The 19,760-nt window shown below is 38.6% G+C and overlaps 1 protein-coding gene across 1 annotated transcript in view; it reads right to left on the bottom strand.

Moving 5' to 3' along the window:
* Window positions 1–19,760, bottom strand: part of micu2.S (mitochondrial calcium uptake 2 S homeolog) — a 184,076-nt gene that overhangs the window by 26,377 nt on the left and 137,939 nt on the right. Inside the window, 2 exon segments of the mRNA NM_001096590.1 lie at window positions 13,333–13,398; window positions 17,130–17,212. Of these exon segments, the coding sequence (NP_001090059.1) occupies window positions 13,333–13,398; window positions 17,130–17,212 (149 nt within the window).

Genomic DNA, 19,760 nt, shown 5'->3' with positions numbered 1-19,760 from the left:
GTTTATAGTATATGAAATGAACTGCATTTAGCAAAGGAATTGCCTGTGCTGGCATAGTTTTATGGTATTGGCATAGTTTAGAGCCAGCACATAATGAAGCCATAATAATCTCAGTCTTTAACTTACTGGCAAGCCAACTGGTTGATGGATATTCTGGCAATGTGTAATTACCAACAAATACATACCGTATCTGGGAAATATTCATTTTTCTAGTGAAGAAACATTCCAGTGTGGTAAGAGCTTGTGAAAGGTTTAACATTACCGACAATAAAAAGAGCCTATAAGAACATACGCTACATATAGTGTTACAGTGTATGGGAAGAAACATTTTTAAAAAATATTTGACAAAATATTTGAATTCCTGGTCCTTGTTTACGTGTCTTTACTTGCTTCCTTATTGCCCCTGCTGTGCTACCTTTGGTTATTGATTTCGGCCCTATCAGAGTTCATTTGAAGTCATAAAAAGTAACTAAGAACCAGCTAAAGCCAACTGGTTCCAGATGCAGTACATTAAACTGTACTCCTGAACTATGCTACACTACTGACCCTGGGAAAGAAACATGATTTCTAGTCTAGGACATAATGATTTCCTTAGCAAAGTTGTGTGGTCATCTTAATAAACAACTGGTAGTGCATTTCTCTTATGCCTCTCCTTCTGAACTATTCAAACAGAAAAGTCCAGATTTAAGCCGCTGATTCAGCCCCGAATGGCAGCTCGTCTATCCGTGTATGGACCCCCAGATATCTGTTAGGTGTAAAAATCCTTTTGGGCGAGGACCTAACCAGCTCATAACTGTAGTCCTTTCCTGATGCCCTGCACTGGCCTCTATTATGAACGGATTGTTGGCCCAAACAAATGGATCAGCCCAATATGGTCATATCAGGTAAAGATCTGCTCATTTGGTGACCTCAAGTGTGAATATGCAATGGCTTACCTTAAAGCAGAGGACTTCTCCTATGAGTCACACTTAAATGTAAACAATGTTGGAGAGCAATCATGCAAAAAATTCCTACGAGTGCAAAATATGGGATGCGATTGACTGTTGGTAGCTCCTATGTGGACTTGCAGCCTAAAGGAGGCTCTGATAGGCAGGACACATGGTTTTTATGCAATTAAAGTTTGCCTTTAATTCAAAAAGAAACACCTGCTTTGAGGCCACTGAGAGCAACATCCAAGGGGTCAGAGCGCAACATGTTGCTCACGAGCCACTGGTTGGGGATCACTGGTAGGGGCACATGGGGAGATTAGTCGTCCGCGATTTGTAAAAGCGAGTTCTATCGACAAGTCGTTTTTTTTTGTCTTTGCCTGCAGCTACATGCAAATTGCCAGCTATTATGCACAAAGCGCGATTTAAGATCGCCTGTAGCTCCAAAACGCACAGAGACCTTTTTGAAGCGATTTGTCAGAAATAGCATGTACATAGAGAAGTACTGAAATCTCCTACAAGCACACACAAATTAGTAGCCGCAATAGTATGTAAATTCTTGCGCTGGCGTAATGACATTGGGGAGAACACGCCGAGGGAATAAATGTTGAGACGATTCTGGCTCTTGCTTGGGAGGAGAACGTAGCGTGAAGCACTATGGCATATAAATCGCTTGGAATGAAAATCATTCCTGCACAAAGACAATCGCCTTGTCGCGGCAACTTCCTTTTTAAAAATCGCGGGCAACTAATCTTCCTGTGTGCCCCTAAAGGTATGGTCAGCTTTGTGGGACCAGTAACATCAAAAAATTAAATTGTTTTAAAGGAATAAAAATATAATGCAGTGTTGCCCTGCACTAGTAAAACTGCTGTGTTTGCTTCAGAAACACTACTATTGTTTATATAAATAAGCTGCTGTGTATTAATGGGGGCAGCTATTCAAAGGGGATAAGGCTCTTATTACACAGAAGATAGCAGATAAGCTCTGTGGAACATAATGTTATCTGTTATCCATTATTTATCCTGTGCCTTATAGCCTTTTTTCAATTTCCGCCATTGCTACTCAGCAGCTTATTTATATGAACAATAGTAGTGTTTCTGAATCAAACACATCAGTTTTACCAGTGCAGGGCAACATTACATGATATTTTCATCACTTTAAAACACTTTAATTTTTTGATGTTACTGGTCCTTTTAATGACAGGAGATACCTTTATTCCCGGCTGATTGGTGTTCTCATTGTATTTCCCAAGAATTCTGTAACACACAGACTGCCTGCTCCCTGTACACTTAAAAATATGTTCTTTTCAGCTAATTGGGTTTACATGTTAGAATATGCTTATTTAACAACCATATTCTTGTCACTGCAACAAGCTTCACTGTTGGCAAATACACGGTTTACCATTAAATGCTTGAACACTTCTATTTAGCCACCAACTTGGCTGCAGTGACATGGACAGCCACAGGAAAGTCTCCCGTTAGGTTAGATATCACAGTTAACTACAAGAATGCAACTGATCATCCCTGAGTGCTTGTTTTCTTCCCTTGGGATACAGATGTATCTTTTATTATCTAGCAAGGAAGAGTTGTTCGGATCAGAAAGTGCGGTTAAGCTAAATCCTAACCATCTCCGGAGCCAATCCTATTCAAACAAACTGCTGGCACCCATTGGACAAACATTGATATTTTGAAGCATTTCAACCCCTTAAATCCGAAAATGCAGCATTTTATTGTTTGATGGCTGACACCGGCACCAATTCTGCAAAAAGCTGAAAAATGGGAGGATTGGAAAGTGTAACAGGAAAAACATCCTGCGAAATATTTCACATTTGTTGACTTGCAAATAGGGGACAAATAAATAACAAAGAACATGTTTCTTTTAGCATCTGCCCCTCTCCAAAGCTAAACCCACACAGTGTGATGAGGATTTCAGTTTATCCTTTCACCACTAGCTTTGTGGCATTCTTTGAACACAACAAACACAGAGACATTTTATTTTGTGGGGTGGGAAGGAAGGGGGGAGCCACTGGAATTTCAACAGAACTATTCTAATGATATCTAAATAACCTCTGTGTCTTTTATACTACTGAAGAGGTAAGCTGAAAGATGAGGATCTTTCCATGAGACTTAATACAAACGGTTATTTAGCTTTCAGCATCGGATGTAACCAGACCCATTAAGCCGGAGTTCCCTTCATGCTTATTGCGTATGTGATATTTCAAGTGTTCTACAGTCACAGACAATTGTTTTTTCAGTTTTTTAAAATATAAACATTTACATTTTCATTTGGGTACTTTCAGTGTACAGCAACTTCTAAGGAGTAGAAATAATATTAGTATCCATAGAGCAGGAGGCCACAATTATTCACAGAGGGGCTGCATAAGCACCAACAAATATCACCATACACAGAGTTAACAAGCCTCTTTGAATTCATTATAGACTGAGAGCTCATTTACACAGAAGCAAGATTCATGTGTTTGAGATGAGCAGTACAGGTATGGGACCCATTATCCGAAAACCCGTTATCCAGAAAGCTCTACCATAGATTTACTAACCTGCATATATTCAACAGTGACGGCTTCGCACCCATCTCTACACTTCGCTTGGAGAAAATTCGCTCAGACAACGCTAATTTACTATAATGCAAAGTTTCGTCCAGGGCGACGAACGCTGACGAATTTTCTCTAGCGTTACTTCAGCAATGTGAGCAAATCCTAGCACAATTTCATTATAGGTCTTTGCTCAGGCTAATTTGCATACGGCGGGAAATTTAAAGTTGAATGGACGTATATGTTGCAGTAAATACATTACATTTACACAAGTCCAGGGAACCTTAATAAAAGAAAATAGAATTGTTATTATGCCCTACACATGAGCCCAGTGTATAGTTAATGTTCCATATGTTAGAAAATGTATGGGGGAACCTGGTGAGACAAAAATAATTTAAGGACTTTTGCACCAAAAGGAAAAGACGCCAGCCTTTTCCAATAAAAAATATGTAGTAACTGAAGAATGAGGAAGATCTATGCACTCCCTTGCACTTCGCCTGGTCTGAGCTGGCAAAGGCATGTCTGGTGAGAGTGGTAACTTTCAGTAAAGTCCGCATCTTAGTGAATTTGAGGAGTAAAGTCCATTCGACAGAGCGAAAATTCGTCTGGCGATATGGTACGAATGAGCGCTAGCGTCTGTCTCTTTCGTTAGCGAAGTTATGCCTGCGCCCGTTAGTAAAACGGCAAAGTGCCTAAAAGCGTTAGTCACTTCGCCCTTTAGTAAATCTGCCCCATAGACTCTATTATACTCAAATCAATACATTTTGTAAAAATTATTTTCTTTTTCTCTGTAATAATAAAACAGTACCTTATACGATATAATTAATCCTTATTGGAAGCAAAACCAGCCTATTGGGTTTATTTGATATTTACATAATATGAAAATTTGGTATGAAAATCCAAATTACGGGAAGACCCCGGGTCCTGAACATTCAGTATAACAAGTCCCATACCTGTAGTCACAAGAGTTTCTTCAAGCGTTTCCAATTTTAGTTAATGTTTTGAGGCGTTTTTTTCAAACATACAAAGATAAGAACACAGGTTGGTATCCCCTTATGTATATATATGTATATAATACACAAAAGCCGTGAATATCTTGTAAATTATATCCTTATAAACGGTGAGTAGTGATGTCATCAGTTATAAACAGTGAGTAGTGATGTAATTTCTGTCACAGGACTCACTAAAATTTGTGTATTATAATTAATAAAGTACCCCCAGTTGTAAAATATGAGGATATTATAAGTTACCTCGGAGTTCCATGACCTGTATAAAAACACTCGGCCTTGTGTTTTTATATGGTCATGAAACTCCTCGGTAACTTATAATATCCTTATATTTTACAAGAGGGGGTACTTTATTCACTATATAATCCTTATTTAACCTAAACTATAGGTAGAGGTCTGAAAAAGTCAGATAAGATAACGGGTTAACAATTTTTTAGATTAGAGAAAGAAACTCCACCAAATAGTTAATACTGTATCGATACCAAGTTAATTCAAACCTTAGGTTGAAAGACTGAAGTAGTTAATAATAATGGTAATTGATAAGGAAGTGCTATCTAATAAATTAAGTAAACTGCTAGTGCAAATAAATAATGTGAAATCAGTCAGCTGCAAAGGCTAGTGATAAAAAATAGTTAAAGATCAGTACAATAAATAGGGTAAAAATGTTTACCCTATATATTGCACTGCACTTTACCGGTAGAATTTAATTGCAACATTAATTTGCTAACTCTGTTGATTAATTGAGCCTTAATTAATTAATTAATGAATGGTGGCATTTGAATGAATTGGTGGGGTGATATACCCTTCTAGTTTAGGAACAATCAACTATTTTTTATCACCAGCCTTTACGGCTGACTGATTTCACATTATTTATTTGCACTAGCACTTTACTTAATTTATTAGATAGCACTTCCTTATCAATTACCATTATTATTATTAACTACCTCAGTCTTTCAACTTAAGATTTGAATTAACTTGGTATCGATACAGTATTAAGTATTTGGTGGGGTTTCTTTCTCTAATCTAACAAATTGGTTTTTCAAACATAACATGAACAATTTTCTAGTGTTTGACACATTCTAAAACATTCCTTTAGAGTACCAATGACCTTACTGGCATTTCAAATTGATGTAATTTGCTGCATTTCAACTCCATTAACAAACAACCTACTATTTTGTCAGAAGGGATTGGCAGCACCAACCCTTTTTTGTATTTGGTGCATCGATCCTGTCACATGTGTTGCCAGTGAACACACAGAATAAAAGTAATGGGGTAAAGCATCAACATATGCTTCTCTGACAGCCATCTGTATGCAGTCGATCTACTAACGTTCCTATTTAGTTTGTTTTCTCAAACTTGTTTTTTTTTTTAGAGCTAAAAAATGTAGGATTTTACCAATTACTCTAAAACGTGAAAAATGTGTAATTTATAAAATGAAAAAAGACATATAAAACTTCATCTTAAAGCTGTCGAGGTTAATGTAGATGCCAATGAGATTGGTCTATTTCCTATTGTAAAATCTCTCTATTTCTATCCTTTTAGAGGTTTTCAGGGGTTTTCCTTTGCATGAATTTTTTTTTTGAGGATTTCAAGGTATTCATATTAGCATTTTGTTAGTTCCACATTTTTATTTGTTTGTGCTTTGTTATATTAGGCTGTTTAAATAATTTACTTCGCATTCGTGGTTTTAGAGAAAATTAGTTTTTCGTGGTTTTAAAATCACCAATATCAAAATGTTGATAAATGGTTTTGCTCATCATTTATGCTCTGCAGGGGGCAAGAGGTGAAAGTAAGGTAGCAACATCCCACAGAATCCCAAATCACTATATTCCTGATGTAACTTACTGCAAATAGTAGGTCATGGGTAGACTGCTACCTCTTTGTGCATGGAGTGGTGTACTAGTGATTAGAAAGGGCTATGCTGGGTTGGAGGAAGCTGCTCCTTACCTTTACCACCCAAAAAAACTTCAGAAAAAGCAGTTACTGGAAGTAGTCCAAGGGGCAGAATTCACTAACCGGCGAAAAGTCGCCAGCGACCACTTCGCCAGTTGAAAATTCACTCAGACAACGCTAGCAGTCACTAAAATGCGGAGTTTCATCATGGCCGCTGAACGCTGGTGACTTTTCGCTAGCATTACTTTGCCAATGCGAGCAATTCAAAGCTAAGTTTCATTTCTGCCTATCACAAATTCGCTCGATGTCTTGCGCTCAGGTTAATTTGCATACGGCAGGAAATTTAAAGTTGAATGGACATCTTTATGTTATTTGTTGCAACAAATACATTACATTTCCACTGTTAATTACACATGTCCAGGGAAGACAATAGAGTTGTTATAATGCCCTACACATGAGCCCACTGAATAGTTTATGTTCCATATGTTAGAAAACGTATGGGGGAAACTGGTTGCCCATAAAAAAAAATTTAAGGACTGTTGCAGGCTATCACTGTGAAAAAAGAAGTCAGAGTTTTTTGAACTTTGAGGCTTTTTCCACTAAATAATATGATGTAACAGAAGATTGAGGAAGATCTATGCACTCCAATGCACTTTGCCTGGTCTGACCTGGCAAAGGCAAGTCTGGTGAAAGAGGTAACGTTCAGTAAAATCCGCATTTTAGTGAATTAGCCGAGTAACGTCCATTCGCAAGAGCGAATTGTCGCCTGGCTAAAGAGTGCGAATGAGCGCTAGCGCCTATCTCTTTCGCTAGAGAATGGATGCTTGCAGCGGTAATGCTGGCAAATTTCACCAGCATCTGCCACTTTAGTAAATCTGCCCCCAAGCTGGATGGATTCCTCCTTTCTAGGAAATTGTCAACCTCCTGTTCAGTAAGGCCTATTGCAGAAGTCAAAGGACAGGAAGTTTTTTAAAAGCCACTTTTCCCTAAACTCTGCTTAAAGAACACCTTGCATACAATTACAGTTTACATTCCCTTTATAGCTCTTGCTTTCCACAAAAATTAACACAATCCTTTTTGGAGTCCAAAGCAGTGAATAAGCCAGCCTTGGCTTGCATGGATTAATTTAAGACAACATATCTAATTAAAACCTATGTATTAGGCAAAGATTTAAAGAATGCAAGGCTGTATAAGCATGGCCAATGTTTTAAACCTATATTTGTACTTCCATCTCGAACCATAACTCAAAATGCCCCGTCTTTTGTGTTGCTCTAAAACTCTTGGCGGATGAGCAGCACATTCTTGTAATAACACTTCTAAATTGGAGATGATGTTAGCGATCACAAGGAAGCTGAACAGTATGCAGCTCTCCAAGATACTGATGGAAAGGAGACACATATAAACAATACCTATCTTGGCTTATCTTAGATGACAAAGCCTATCCCTGCATTTATACTAAATATGCACCAACTTGTTTTCTGCTCTCTTTATCAGCTGAAATTCCAGGGTGGGATTGGCACATTTCCAAGCACAATGTTAGTGGGAGTAACAGATCAGTTTTAAATTCTACAGAACACAAACCTTCTTTGAATCACACAAAATACCCTTGTCAGTCCTGCTTAGAGAACTTTATCCGGCTACACAGAATTATAACCTTAGATGAACGTGCAACCATTGTGCTTTGTGGGAAGAATCAATCATTGAAATAAATACACCTTCCTTTTCACAATGCATTCAGGCATTTGATCGTGTCTCTCTTAAATAGTTAATCGCGTTAATGCAAAATAAAAATTGTATTTCACGATGCCCCAATTGATATAAATAAGAATTCTGAGTGGTTAAAACGAAACTAATGGACACAAGACGGATATCTGGAGAATATGTTTAAAAAAAAGTCTGGTTGTTATGATAAAATTGTTCTAACCAGTTTTGTTCACTAGTTATATTATTAAAGAATCAGTTCTTTGGTCTTCATTGTAAAGATGATGATAAACTCACGGTGTATTTAAAATAGTCAATGTGATACTCAAATGAAATATCCTGGTAGACCACTCTGAATCTGATGGACGTTCTCAAATATATATTTTTTTAGCAAAATTATTCAATGGGAGGCAACACCCTGTTCTCCCTCAGTTATGGTATGGGGTACATTTCTGCAGATTAGGATGGGGAGATTAGTTGCCAAGCAATCTTTACTGCTGTGGTAAATGCCTTCCTACCGGCAAGAATGTGAATCAGGGGTGGGATGGCATTCGCGTCACTTCCTTTTCGCCTGAAGTTGCCTCGCAACGTCTCAGTTTCCAACAGGAGTTGATATATGGTGCCGTAGCACAATATTTGGGGATAGTTTATTATAAATTTGGAATGTTAGGCCCAGGGCCATTTTAAGGGGGCAGAGGGGGTACCGTTGTACTGAGCCCGAGCCTAAAGGGGGAAGCGGCTGTGCTGAACTTTTCAAATTAGCCAGGCCCCCTTGACAGAAGCCACAAAAACACCCAAACTTGAAGGTCTGAAGCCGCGAAAGGAGCCAAAGCTGAAGTGCTGAAGCCCTGAAATCATGAAAGCAGTGGATTAGTAAATATAATCAAGGGTAGTTTCAGGCTAGTGGTACACGGGGAGATTAGTCCCCCACAGCAGCAAAGATTTATTGCTTGGCAACTAATCTCTCCGAAATGCCTTCCCACCGGCAAGAATGTGAATCAGCGGTGGGGTAGCATTCGCGTCACTTCGTTTTCCAAAATCGCCTGAAGTTGCCTCGCAACTTCGCAGTTTCCATCAGGAGTTGGTATATGGTGCTGTAGCACAATATTTGGGGATAGTTTATGATACATTTGGAATGTTTAGAATATTTCATTATATGTGTCATATATATAGCCAGGACTTTGAAATGTATGCACAGAGTTTCATAAACCTGTGGCGTTTGAACTGGGGGTAATGTATGAATTTAGGCACATTAGTGTTGATGCAAAGCTTCTAATATAGGCGAAGTCTGACTGGCAACTTGCAGTAAATTTCAGCACAACTGAGCTATGTACAAGTCCTAAAATGTCATAAGTTACTTAAAGGAGAATTAAACCCCTCTTGATATCCCTGTGGATTTTTGTTTGATTTGTAAAGCCAGCTAAAGACAATGGCATGTGACCCTTTCTTACCCACAAATACCTTTTCAACAGCCTGGTGTCCACTCCTGTATAAGCTGCATTGCTAAGACCTGTGCTGCTGTGGAGCCATTCTATCCCTTTCTTGTCTGAAGCGACACAAGACATGTGCAGTACAGTCTGTCATGACGTATGCACATAAACATCTAGCGTTTGCAAGCTTCCTGAAGTCTTCGGACGTCATCTCCTAAATGCACATCCACGCTAGAAACCGAGGATGAAATCACACGCTAGAAACCGAGGATGAAATCCCACGCTAGAAACCGAGGATGAAATCCCACGCTAGAAACAGAGTATGAAATCACGCTCATGCAGAGGCTGAAAAAAAGCTCTTGCATAAGCACTACAGGAAGAAGCAAGAACAGCCATCAAAATGGAGCCCCGAATATGCAATTTATTGTAACAAAAGGAATTGAAGAATCGGTAGAGGTATGCGTCATACCAACTTAGCGACTAACTTTGGACCCTCCATAACTATTCAAATATGCTACATATAAAGAAAATTTGTAGAGGATTTAATTCTCCTTTAAAGAATAAGCAAAAATCTTTTGGCACAGGGGGTACAGTTGTACCGAGCCAGGCCAAAAGGAGGACCCGGCTGTGCTGCACTTTTCAAATTAGCCAGGACCCCTTGACTGAAGTCCTGAAGCTGAAAAAAGACCCAAAGCCACAAAGGGAGCCGAAGCTGAAGCCCTGAAATCATGAAAAGACCCACTGAACACCAATGTGTTTTTTTTAATTTTATTAAACCCATGGCCACCAATGTATTATGTTAATACTATATAGGCCCCTGGCCACCAATGTTTTTTTATGGGGCCCCTGACCACCAATGTTTCTTTTTAACATGGCCCATGGCCAATGTTTTTTTAAATAAACTTGTATGGGGGGCCCTGGTGCCAATGTTTTTATTTTTTAACTTGTAGGGGGCCCTGGCCACCAATATTATTTAAAAACTTTTATGGGGGACCCTGGACACCAATGTTTTTTTTTTAACTTATATTGGGGTCCTGACCACCAATGGCTTTTTATCATTTATGTGTGTGTGGGGGGTACTGTTTTTTTTATTGCACATGCCTGAATGATTGGGGCAGATGTAGTGAGCATGCCCACTAGGCACCTCTTTGAAGTCTTCATAGTTGGAGAGAAGGAGCGCTAATAAAGCATCAGTGGCAGCTAGACAAGGAAGTAACTAAAATAGCTGCAGTTGAGCTGCTTGTTATAGAGAAACAAAATCTGAATGCAGGGGGAAAGGTATGTTGTTCTGGTGGCTATTTTGAGTTATTTTAGACTTTAAAAAGGTTTACTTATCCTTTAATGTTACATGGACTGAAGGAACCAAAGAGTTTACCTTGTTTTGCGTGTTTGGTTAAACATGACAAGGAAAGTAACAGTAATTTGCTTATAACATCTCTTCAGATATCTGCAGATATTATCCTTCTGTGATATTGTATTGCTATTAATAAGGCATTTTGCACCCCCTGTCCCTAAACATGCTTTACATCTTTAAAGGGACGCCTGTTAGCCTAGGATCTTTTGACACACTACGTTCTCCAAAATAAAAGTAAATGAAAGTATGTAGGATGAACAGAACAAATAAAACACTACACGAAAGATGTAACCGGTTGGTTCTCAAAGAAAGAATAAATAAATGTTTTGCTGCATCTTCCATTAGGGAGAAAGAACGCCATAAGTACATTTAGAAGCTGGAAACCCTTTATCCAGAAAGCTCTGATTTACAGGAAGGCCATCTCCCATAGACCATTTTAACAGAATAATTAACAATTTTAAAAATATAGTAAAAAAAAAACCTAAAATGTTTTGAGTTTTTAGCATTTGGACTTTAATAAATAACCGTCTCAATGTTTTTGAACAAAAATAGGGACAGAAACACAACTGCATTGTTAAGCTATTAGGGAAACTAGAAAGACGAGCAGTGAAACCCCTTTCAGCTGGTCCTCGACATTCAAGAGGAATAAAGTGTCTCAAGGACTCACTTCAGCTGAGAGGATGTTCCTGTTTTGGTTTCAGAGCATTCAGGCTTCACATCGGAAAGGCCACATAACCTGTAGCTGCCTACTTTGTATAAAGTGAAAATACTAAGGAGATTATGACTTATAAGTGCAAAATAGACTTAATATCAAATCTCTTCCTAAACAAGTCAAGATCTGAGTTAGTGGGTAAAGAGAATTAAGAAAAAAAAAATAATTTAAAATATATCCTAAAATTCTCATTATAGTTACATGTAAAAGGCTATTTCTAGCTGCTATTGTTTAGGTATCCAAGTTCGATATGTGGTCACATTCCCATACGTTACATTAAATATATTTCACAGTTCACTGGCCGTTTAATGTAAACACACTGCAATGCCCTGAGTGGCGGCTACAGGGGAGAACAAGGTGCCTGTACATGCCCTAACTGTCATGTGTATTAATAAGCCCAAATAATCTTGGCACAACAGAAAAAAGTTGGTGCTTTATTGGCATCTACCCAAAAATAATTTTAAGGGCTGAATAGCATTTTAAATATATAAAAAGCTATTTGTTATAGGACAAGAAAAGATAATACACTGGGGTTGCCAACATGTGTGCAGTTACCTCCAGTGTATTAAATCGATAAAGTTTTCCCTGGATCAGTGCTCCTTTTCAGGAAAAGGTCGAATTTCGAATTGATGTGAATTTTTTATTACTCGAATAAATTTGAATTACCTCGAAATTCAAATGGGAGGTTATTTAAGAAAATATTAATATATTAAGTCTAAACTTTAACGAATATTACAGACTCAAAAACTCGAATCGAATTTGATTCAAATTCGACTAAACTCGAATAGAGTTTCTTCTCAGAAAAAACTCGAATGTCAGGAAGACTATTAACATCTTCAAATGGGTCACTGGACCTCTGCCATTGACTTCCACATGAACTTGGCAGGTTTTAGGTGGAGAATAGTCGAATTGTTTCAAGGGCCAAGGTTTGACAGATCTCAATTTTCGAAATCAAATCGAGGTTGGATTATTCCCAATTCGAATTTGAGAGTTTTGACCAAAAAACACTATTAGAAAATTCTAATTCTTATTTACTATTCAACCCTTAATAAATCTGCCCCTTAAAGGAAAACTATACCCCTCAAACAATGTAGGTCAATATAAAAAGATAATCAGCTCATATGTAAAACCCTGCTTCATGTAAATAAACCATTTTCATAACAATATACTTTTTAAGTAGTATGTGCCATTGGGTAATCATAAATAAAAAAGGGCCATTTTAAAAAATAGCCGCCGCCTGGGATTGTATGATTCACAGTGCACACAAACAAACCCTACATGTTAGGTCACATGAGCCAATTAACAGACAGAGTTGTGTCTTTTGCTTCCACACTTCTTCCTGTTACAGTTAGAGCTGCAGTATTTCTGGTCAGGTGATCTCTGAGGCAGGCATCACAAAATGGTGGCTCAAGGCAAGAGATGTAAAAGGGCAATATTTACTTAAATATATATTCCACTTTGATAAGATTCTTTAATATGTCACTTGATTTGATATAAACTATCTGTTGCTCAAGTATTCATTTTGGGGGTATAGTTTTCCTTTAATATGTTGTAGTCCGGACTGGTATTCAAAATAGGCCAAGGCTAGGTCGAATGAGAGACTAATTTATAAATAGCAAAGGACAGAAAAATAAGTTATCATGTGCAACATTTGGCAATAAAAATAAAACAGGATCATGTATTTTGATAAAAGGATCCAACTATAAAGGAATAGTATAGCAACACCTGTTTTGCTCCAGAAAAAAAAGGACCACCAATCACCTGTGTAGATGTTACACCTCCAGGGCCCATCATCATGTCTTCTTTGTGCCCAAGAATTCTCTGTAACTACAAAACAGAATGAAGATTTTTTTCAGTATGCATCTATAATATCAACTGTTTCTGTTACAGTAGCACAGTATTCATTAGTGATAATATAAAATGTGTATGGGACAAACAATGTGGTTGGAACACTTGTACTGCAGTTAAATCTTCGTTTTAGTGGGACAACCTGAGCAGGGATTCTTAACTTGATATGGACAGCGATATTCTGTGACAGTTTGAACTTGGTCTACATTTCTAATCATTTTGTGGTTTTTAAGTTGTTTAACTTTTTGTTCAGCAGCTCACAATACCAATAGTATTGTGGCCTTACATTATTTGTGATGCTGGGGTCATTTGAGAGTTGAAAAGAAGCAGAAGAGGAATGGAAATCATTTAAAAAATGATAAAAACTAAACAATGAAGAACAATTGAAAAGCTTTTTGTAATAAGACGTTCAATATATTAAATTAATGGTTAATTAAGCAGGATTCCCCAACCTTTTTTTTTTTTTTACCTGTGAGCCACATTCAAATGTAAAAAGAGTTGAGGAGCAACAGAAGCATGAAAAAAGTTCCTGGGGTGCCAAATAAGGGCTGTAATTGGCTATTTGGTAGCCCCTATGTGGACTGGCAGCCTACAGGAAGCTCTGTTTGACAGTACACTTTTTTATGCAACCAAAACTTGCCTGCAAGCCAAAAACTCAAAAATAAGCACATTTTGCTTTGAGGTCATTGGGAGCAACAGCCAATGACTTCCGAGCCACCGGTTGGGACCACTGTCTTAGAAGGATACTGCAATATCATAATTAAAAATTAATAAATACTGGCCAGCTTCATGCAGAAACAGTTCATGTAATCCACACCCTGCATTAAATCCCAATTATTTTACAAAAATTTGACCCACACCAACACATAGGGGCAGATTTATTGAAGTTTGAGAGATTTTTTTTTTCAAGATGTTCAAGTTCTCATTCTTATTCTTATTGTATTCACTAGAACTCGCCAATGCGAGTAATAGAATATGAGTTTGGAGAACCGGGTCCCCTACTGTATAATAGTACTTGTTTACCCATTAAACATTTATAGCCTGATTAAACCAAATTGCTGCCTTATTGCTATTGCTTTGGACAGTGTAACTGTGTTACTGGGCCCCACAGCAAATTAATTTTAGGGTCTCCAATATGCCCAGAGATTGACCTATTTTAGCAGTATATATTGTGAGTGCTCATTAATTAGGACCCTCTATATGATCTGGTCTCCCGTGCAGCCGCAGGGTCTGCTTCCTCTGTGGTTACACCTTTAGCTTTGGGGCAATTTAGCAGCAACATTGGTGTATAAACATTTATAGCCTGATTAAACCAAATTGCTGCCTTATTGCTATTGCTTTGGACAGTGTAACTGTGTTACTGGGCCCCACAGCAAATTAATTTTAGGGTCTCCAATATGCCCAGAGATTGACCTATTTTAGCAGTATATATTGTGATTGCTCATTAATTAGGACCCTCTATATGATCTGGTCTCCCGTGCAGCCGCAGGGTCTGCTTCCTCTGTGGTTACACCTTTAGCTTTGGGGCAATTTAGCAGCAACATTGGTGTATGTGCACCATAATCTTTTGTGAAAATTTAAAAAGGAAGCTACCGCCAATGGCTACTGGAAAGAATAGAATGGTCTCTGCATCAACTAGTATTACAACTAGTGCTGTACTTTCCGGGCTTTATGATTGTCTACACTCTACTTCCAGTTCTACCACTAACCATATTTTATGGCAATGGAATTTCACCTGCCCACTCCCCCCCCCAAACAAGTAATTTGGGTGAAAAAATGCACCTACCTTCTCAAACGGTCAGTCCTTATACAAGCAGCAAAAATAAAAATTAGTTTATGAGTAACTTGTTTGCTCTATTTGTCACAGTTACATTTTAATATGCATTTTAAAAGGGGTTGTTCAAGTTTGTTAATTTTTAGGTTGAACCTTACAGTGATATCCTGAGACAATTTGCAATTGGCTTTCATTTTTTTTATTATTTGTGGTTTTTGAGTTATTTAGCTTTTTATTCAGCAGCTCTCCAATTTGCAACAGCAGCCATCTTGCTGCTAGGGTCCAAATTACCCTAACAACCATGCACTGATTTGAATAAGAGACTGGAATATGAATAGGGGAGGGCCTGAATAGAGAGATGAGACTTTAATAAAAAGTAGCAATGATAAAATAAATGTGTAGCCTTACAGAGCATTTGTTTTTTTTAGATGGGATCTGTGACCCCCATTTGAAAGCTAAATAACCCTAAAACCACAAATAATAAATAAAATTAGGGATGCACCGAATCCAGTATTCGGTTCAGGATTCACCGGAATCCTTCTGCCAGGCCGAACCGAATACAAATTTGCATATGCAAAATAGGGGTGGGGAGGGAAATCGCGTGACTTTTTGTCACAAAACAAGGAAGTACAAAATGTTTCCCCTTACCACCCCTAATTTGCATATCCAAAATAGGATTTGGACGAATCTTTCGCGAAGGATTCGGGGGTTTGGCTGAATCCAAAATAGTGGATTCGGTGCATTGTTAAATAAAATTAAAACAAATGGCAAATTGTCTCAGACAATTTATACATTATACATTATGTTAATTTAAAGGTGAACAACCCTTTAAATCTATAAAGGTATATATACAGACCCTATGGTACTCCACCTTACATATTTTGTCCCCTTTGTTACTTAATCATAGGCAGTCAAGAACCTCAATAAAAAAAAAAAAAATAAAAAAAAAGGGAATAAACTTCCCCCCACCCATACTTAAAATCAAATGAGGTTACATCACTTCACTATATTATAAATATATAATATAATATATACGCTGTTACTCTGCATTAGGGATGCACTGAATCCACTATTCCTCTGCCAAATACTGAACCGAATCCTAATTTGCATATGCAAACTAGGTGTGGATAGGGGAAACATTTTTTACTTCCTTGTTTTGTGACAAAAAGTTGCGCGATTTCCCTCCCGCCGCTAAGTTGCATATGCAAATTAGGATTCGGTTCGGCCGGGCAGAAGGATTCGGCCGAATCTGAATCCTGCTGAAAAAGGCAGAATACCTAAACAAAGCGTGGATTCGGTGCATCCCTACTCTGCATGCATAACAAAATACTTAGAGCTCATATTAAACTGGAGTATAATATGCGTTTTAAGCACTACTAATACCCATAGGTGCTTTAGAGGAAAAACCTTATATGTATATAAATAAGTAGCAGTTCAGCATTCAGCAATTTGTAGGTGGATTACGGATGCTTCTTGTTGCGTGTGATGTCAGTCGGGCCTGAACATGGAGCTGAAATTGTCCCGATAATCACTTTATGGATCAAGCGCTGACATCATCAACATAACAATTTCACAGCACTCACTCCTGCTTCATAGTGTTCATTTCGGTGCTTCTATCCCCCTACGAACACCTCAGACACGATATTGACCGCACTTTCATTAATTCACTATTTACAGCTCTGCACTTGCTAGCACGACTCCAAAAGTATTATGAAAGGCAGAAGCGGTGTTTCACATAATCCTTTAGTAGAAAGTCTTCTCGGAGTTGGCTCCACGATCCTTGCGTCTCTCAGTACAGGGATTACAAAGCAATTATGAAACAACTGTTGTGTGGTTACGGGCATGACATTCTTCCAGCACAGATTTCCTGAATTACAAAATGTTTAGGAGCGTCGGGGAATAATTGGAGGAATGCATGCTATCAGGGGGCCCTTACCTTAAAAAACTCTCTCTTCTCAACCTGCTCGTTGCCATCGGTATCCAGCATCTTAAATGCTATGCCGAAACCAGTTTGTGGCTCTGGAAGGAGGAAAAAGAATGCCAAATGTAAAAGATTTGTATCGCAAGCTACAAATAAATTAGAAATAAGCAATTTGAAAAGGAAAGAAAAACTAATAATATAATAACTTGTTTTAAGATTCTGTCTACCCAAAAGCAGAAATGTTGTCAGGTTACCAAAAAAACTGGGGGACATATACTACCCCATGAGTTTTACTACACAAAACTTAAAGGGGTGGTCAAAGGGCTGCCCGGGTCAAAACTTCCTGCCTGGTTTTCCAAATTAGGAGAACTGGGCAGGATTCTCCATCATTCCCCAATCGCCAAGTCATAGACATGCCCCCTGATGTTTTGACCTGCCCACGCCGCATCACGGCCCTGCCCCCGTCTCCACGGGCAGAAAAGGTGGCAACCCTAATCCGGAAAATAGTGAAGCTAGTGAACATGGTGCCTCTGAGCTCCGCTGCGCTATTCTGCATATACAGGAAAGAAGCAGGGAGGGGGACCAGTGAGAAGGGCACATGGAGGCACCTAGCTGCAGGGGGTTGAGTTCTCCTTTAAACCCATGCATGTTATCTCCCTGTCTTTATCTCAGTGCTCTTGAACTCTCAGGGATGTAGCCCAAAAAGTAAATTCAGTTTTAGGCCAGTGTTACACACTCCTCCTCCCCCCGTTGATTTTAATGACTAACTTATACTCTGGTTCTCCCACTAACTTATACTCCGGTGCTCCTGTTAGTAGAAACCTGACCAGTCCAGGGTACCATGGAAAGATTTTCTTAGTTCTTCTTCCTTCTATATGGCGTATGCGCATGCACTGTAGAGTGAAGGGCTAAAATATAAAGGCCAAGTCAACCTCAAAATAAAAAAGGGCTTTTCTATGGTTTTGAAGTTAGGTGAATATGTATTGCTATGAAATGCAGTTTTTGTCTGTCCCTTTCTATTTTCTGTCCTGGTGGCTCAGACTGTTGATACAATGTAACACAAAACAGCTGATTGACAGACCTGTCTTTGCTGGGGAATGAAGACTTTTACAACATTGTTTAAAAAGTAAAAATTAGGAGGGCAAATGCTGAATTCAATAGCGACAATTTTTACAAAGAACTGTAAAAACACTGAAAATGTTTAATAATTGTATAAGGTTGTTTAGAATGATCTTTTCTTTTATTAGGCAAATTTTATTTTGGGGTTGACTTGCCCTTTAAGCATAAAGTCTGCTTTTTCACTCTGCTTCTCAAGCGCCAGCCGAGGGCCTGTGGTGCTCAGGAGTAGCGCAGGCCAGTGCAATTTTCTGCTAACAGGAGCACTGGCCCAGGGTATAAGTTTAGTGATTATAATGGGGTGGGGTGCAAGGCTGGACTGGAGTAATGGGGGCCCACTGGGACTGCCACATGAAGTCCCCTCTGGGCAGTCACTAAAGGCCCCCCTCCTGGCTTCCCCTGTGCGCTGGTTTGGGCGCGGCTGTGCGACTGTGTGAATGCTGGTACGGTGTGTGTGCCTGTGTGAACGCCATTGCACCGGGTGCCTGATGTTTGGCACTCCCCAGTGATTTCACTTATCATTCTTCTTTTCAGACTGAGATGGAGTCAGTAGTGATTTAGAGACTGTTCAGTACACAAAGCTTTCAGGTTTACAAGCTAAAACTTAATTTGTGGTGCCAAATGACTGCAAATGTATTCATGTATACAATTGAGGCAATGGATAATGGGATCAGATATATGGAAAACCATTATCCAGAAATCTCTGTAATTAAGGGAATGCCATTTCCCATAGTACCACAATTAATCACAATACTTCATATTTATCTCATTGACATAATCTGTCAGTGCCTTGTACTTGATGGTCTCTAAGCTGTATAAAACCATGTTGATTGAAAAACAATCCTATAATTCTTTAAAATATTTTAATTCTTTCTATTACCTGTATGGCACATTGTTGCACCTTATGGAAAGAGCACAGCTCCTAAGCATTCCATAGAATAAATTGCCTATCTATTTTCATCCCCAATCTTATCCTTCTCTGGTAGATCTCACTATACTTATAGTAGCTCATATCTCTAATATACTCTTAAGTGTTCGGGATGACAGATACTGTTCTAAATTACCTCTGAACAGATGCCAGAATGAAACATTTTTAATTAATAAGATTGCTATTGCTAGTGAACTCTAACAACCTACAGCGAAAGCCTGAAAGGAAAAGCTGCTACAACGTCCAATGTAAAGAATATTCTCTCTTGAAATTAACTTGATGATGGAATGTTGTTCTAAGATTTTTCAGAGATTGGCTGCATTCTGGTGCCTCTTGAGCCAAGTCAACTGGATCGGTATGAAATATAATTCCCCCGGCAAAGACAGAAGATGTCTGTTTTTAACCAGGGACTTAGAATCTGTTACAAAGGAAAGAAGTGCAGAAAGTGCAGGATCACAGAAGTTCCAACTGCCTGCCCGTCCTTTCAATTTCTGAAACACAAATGGATTCAGGAGCAAGGTGCAAGTGCCCTGCACATGCATTTCCCCCCCCCTTGCTTGTCCTAATTTGCATATGCAAATCATGGTCAGATTCAGTTCAGG

The sequence above is a fragment of the Xenopus laevis genome, chromosome 2S (genome assembly GCF_017654675.1).
Source record: "Xenopus laevis strain J_2021 chromosome 2S, Xenopus_laevis_v10.1, whole genome shotgun sequence".
Classification (NCBI taxonomy): Eukaryota; Metazoa; Chordata; class Amphibia; order Anura; family Pipidae; genus Xenopus; species Xenopus laevis.
The sequence above is the reverse complement of the archived record's forward strand: the minus strand, read 5'-3'. Positions and strand labels throughout refer to the sequence as shown.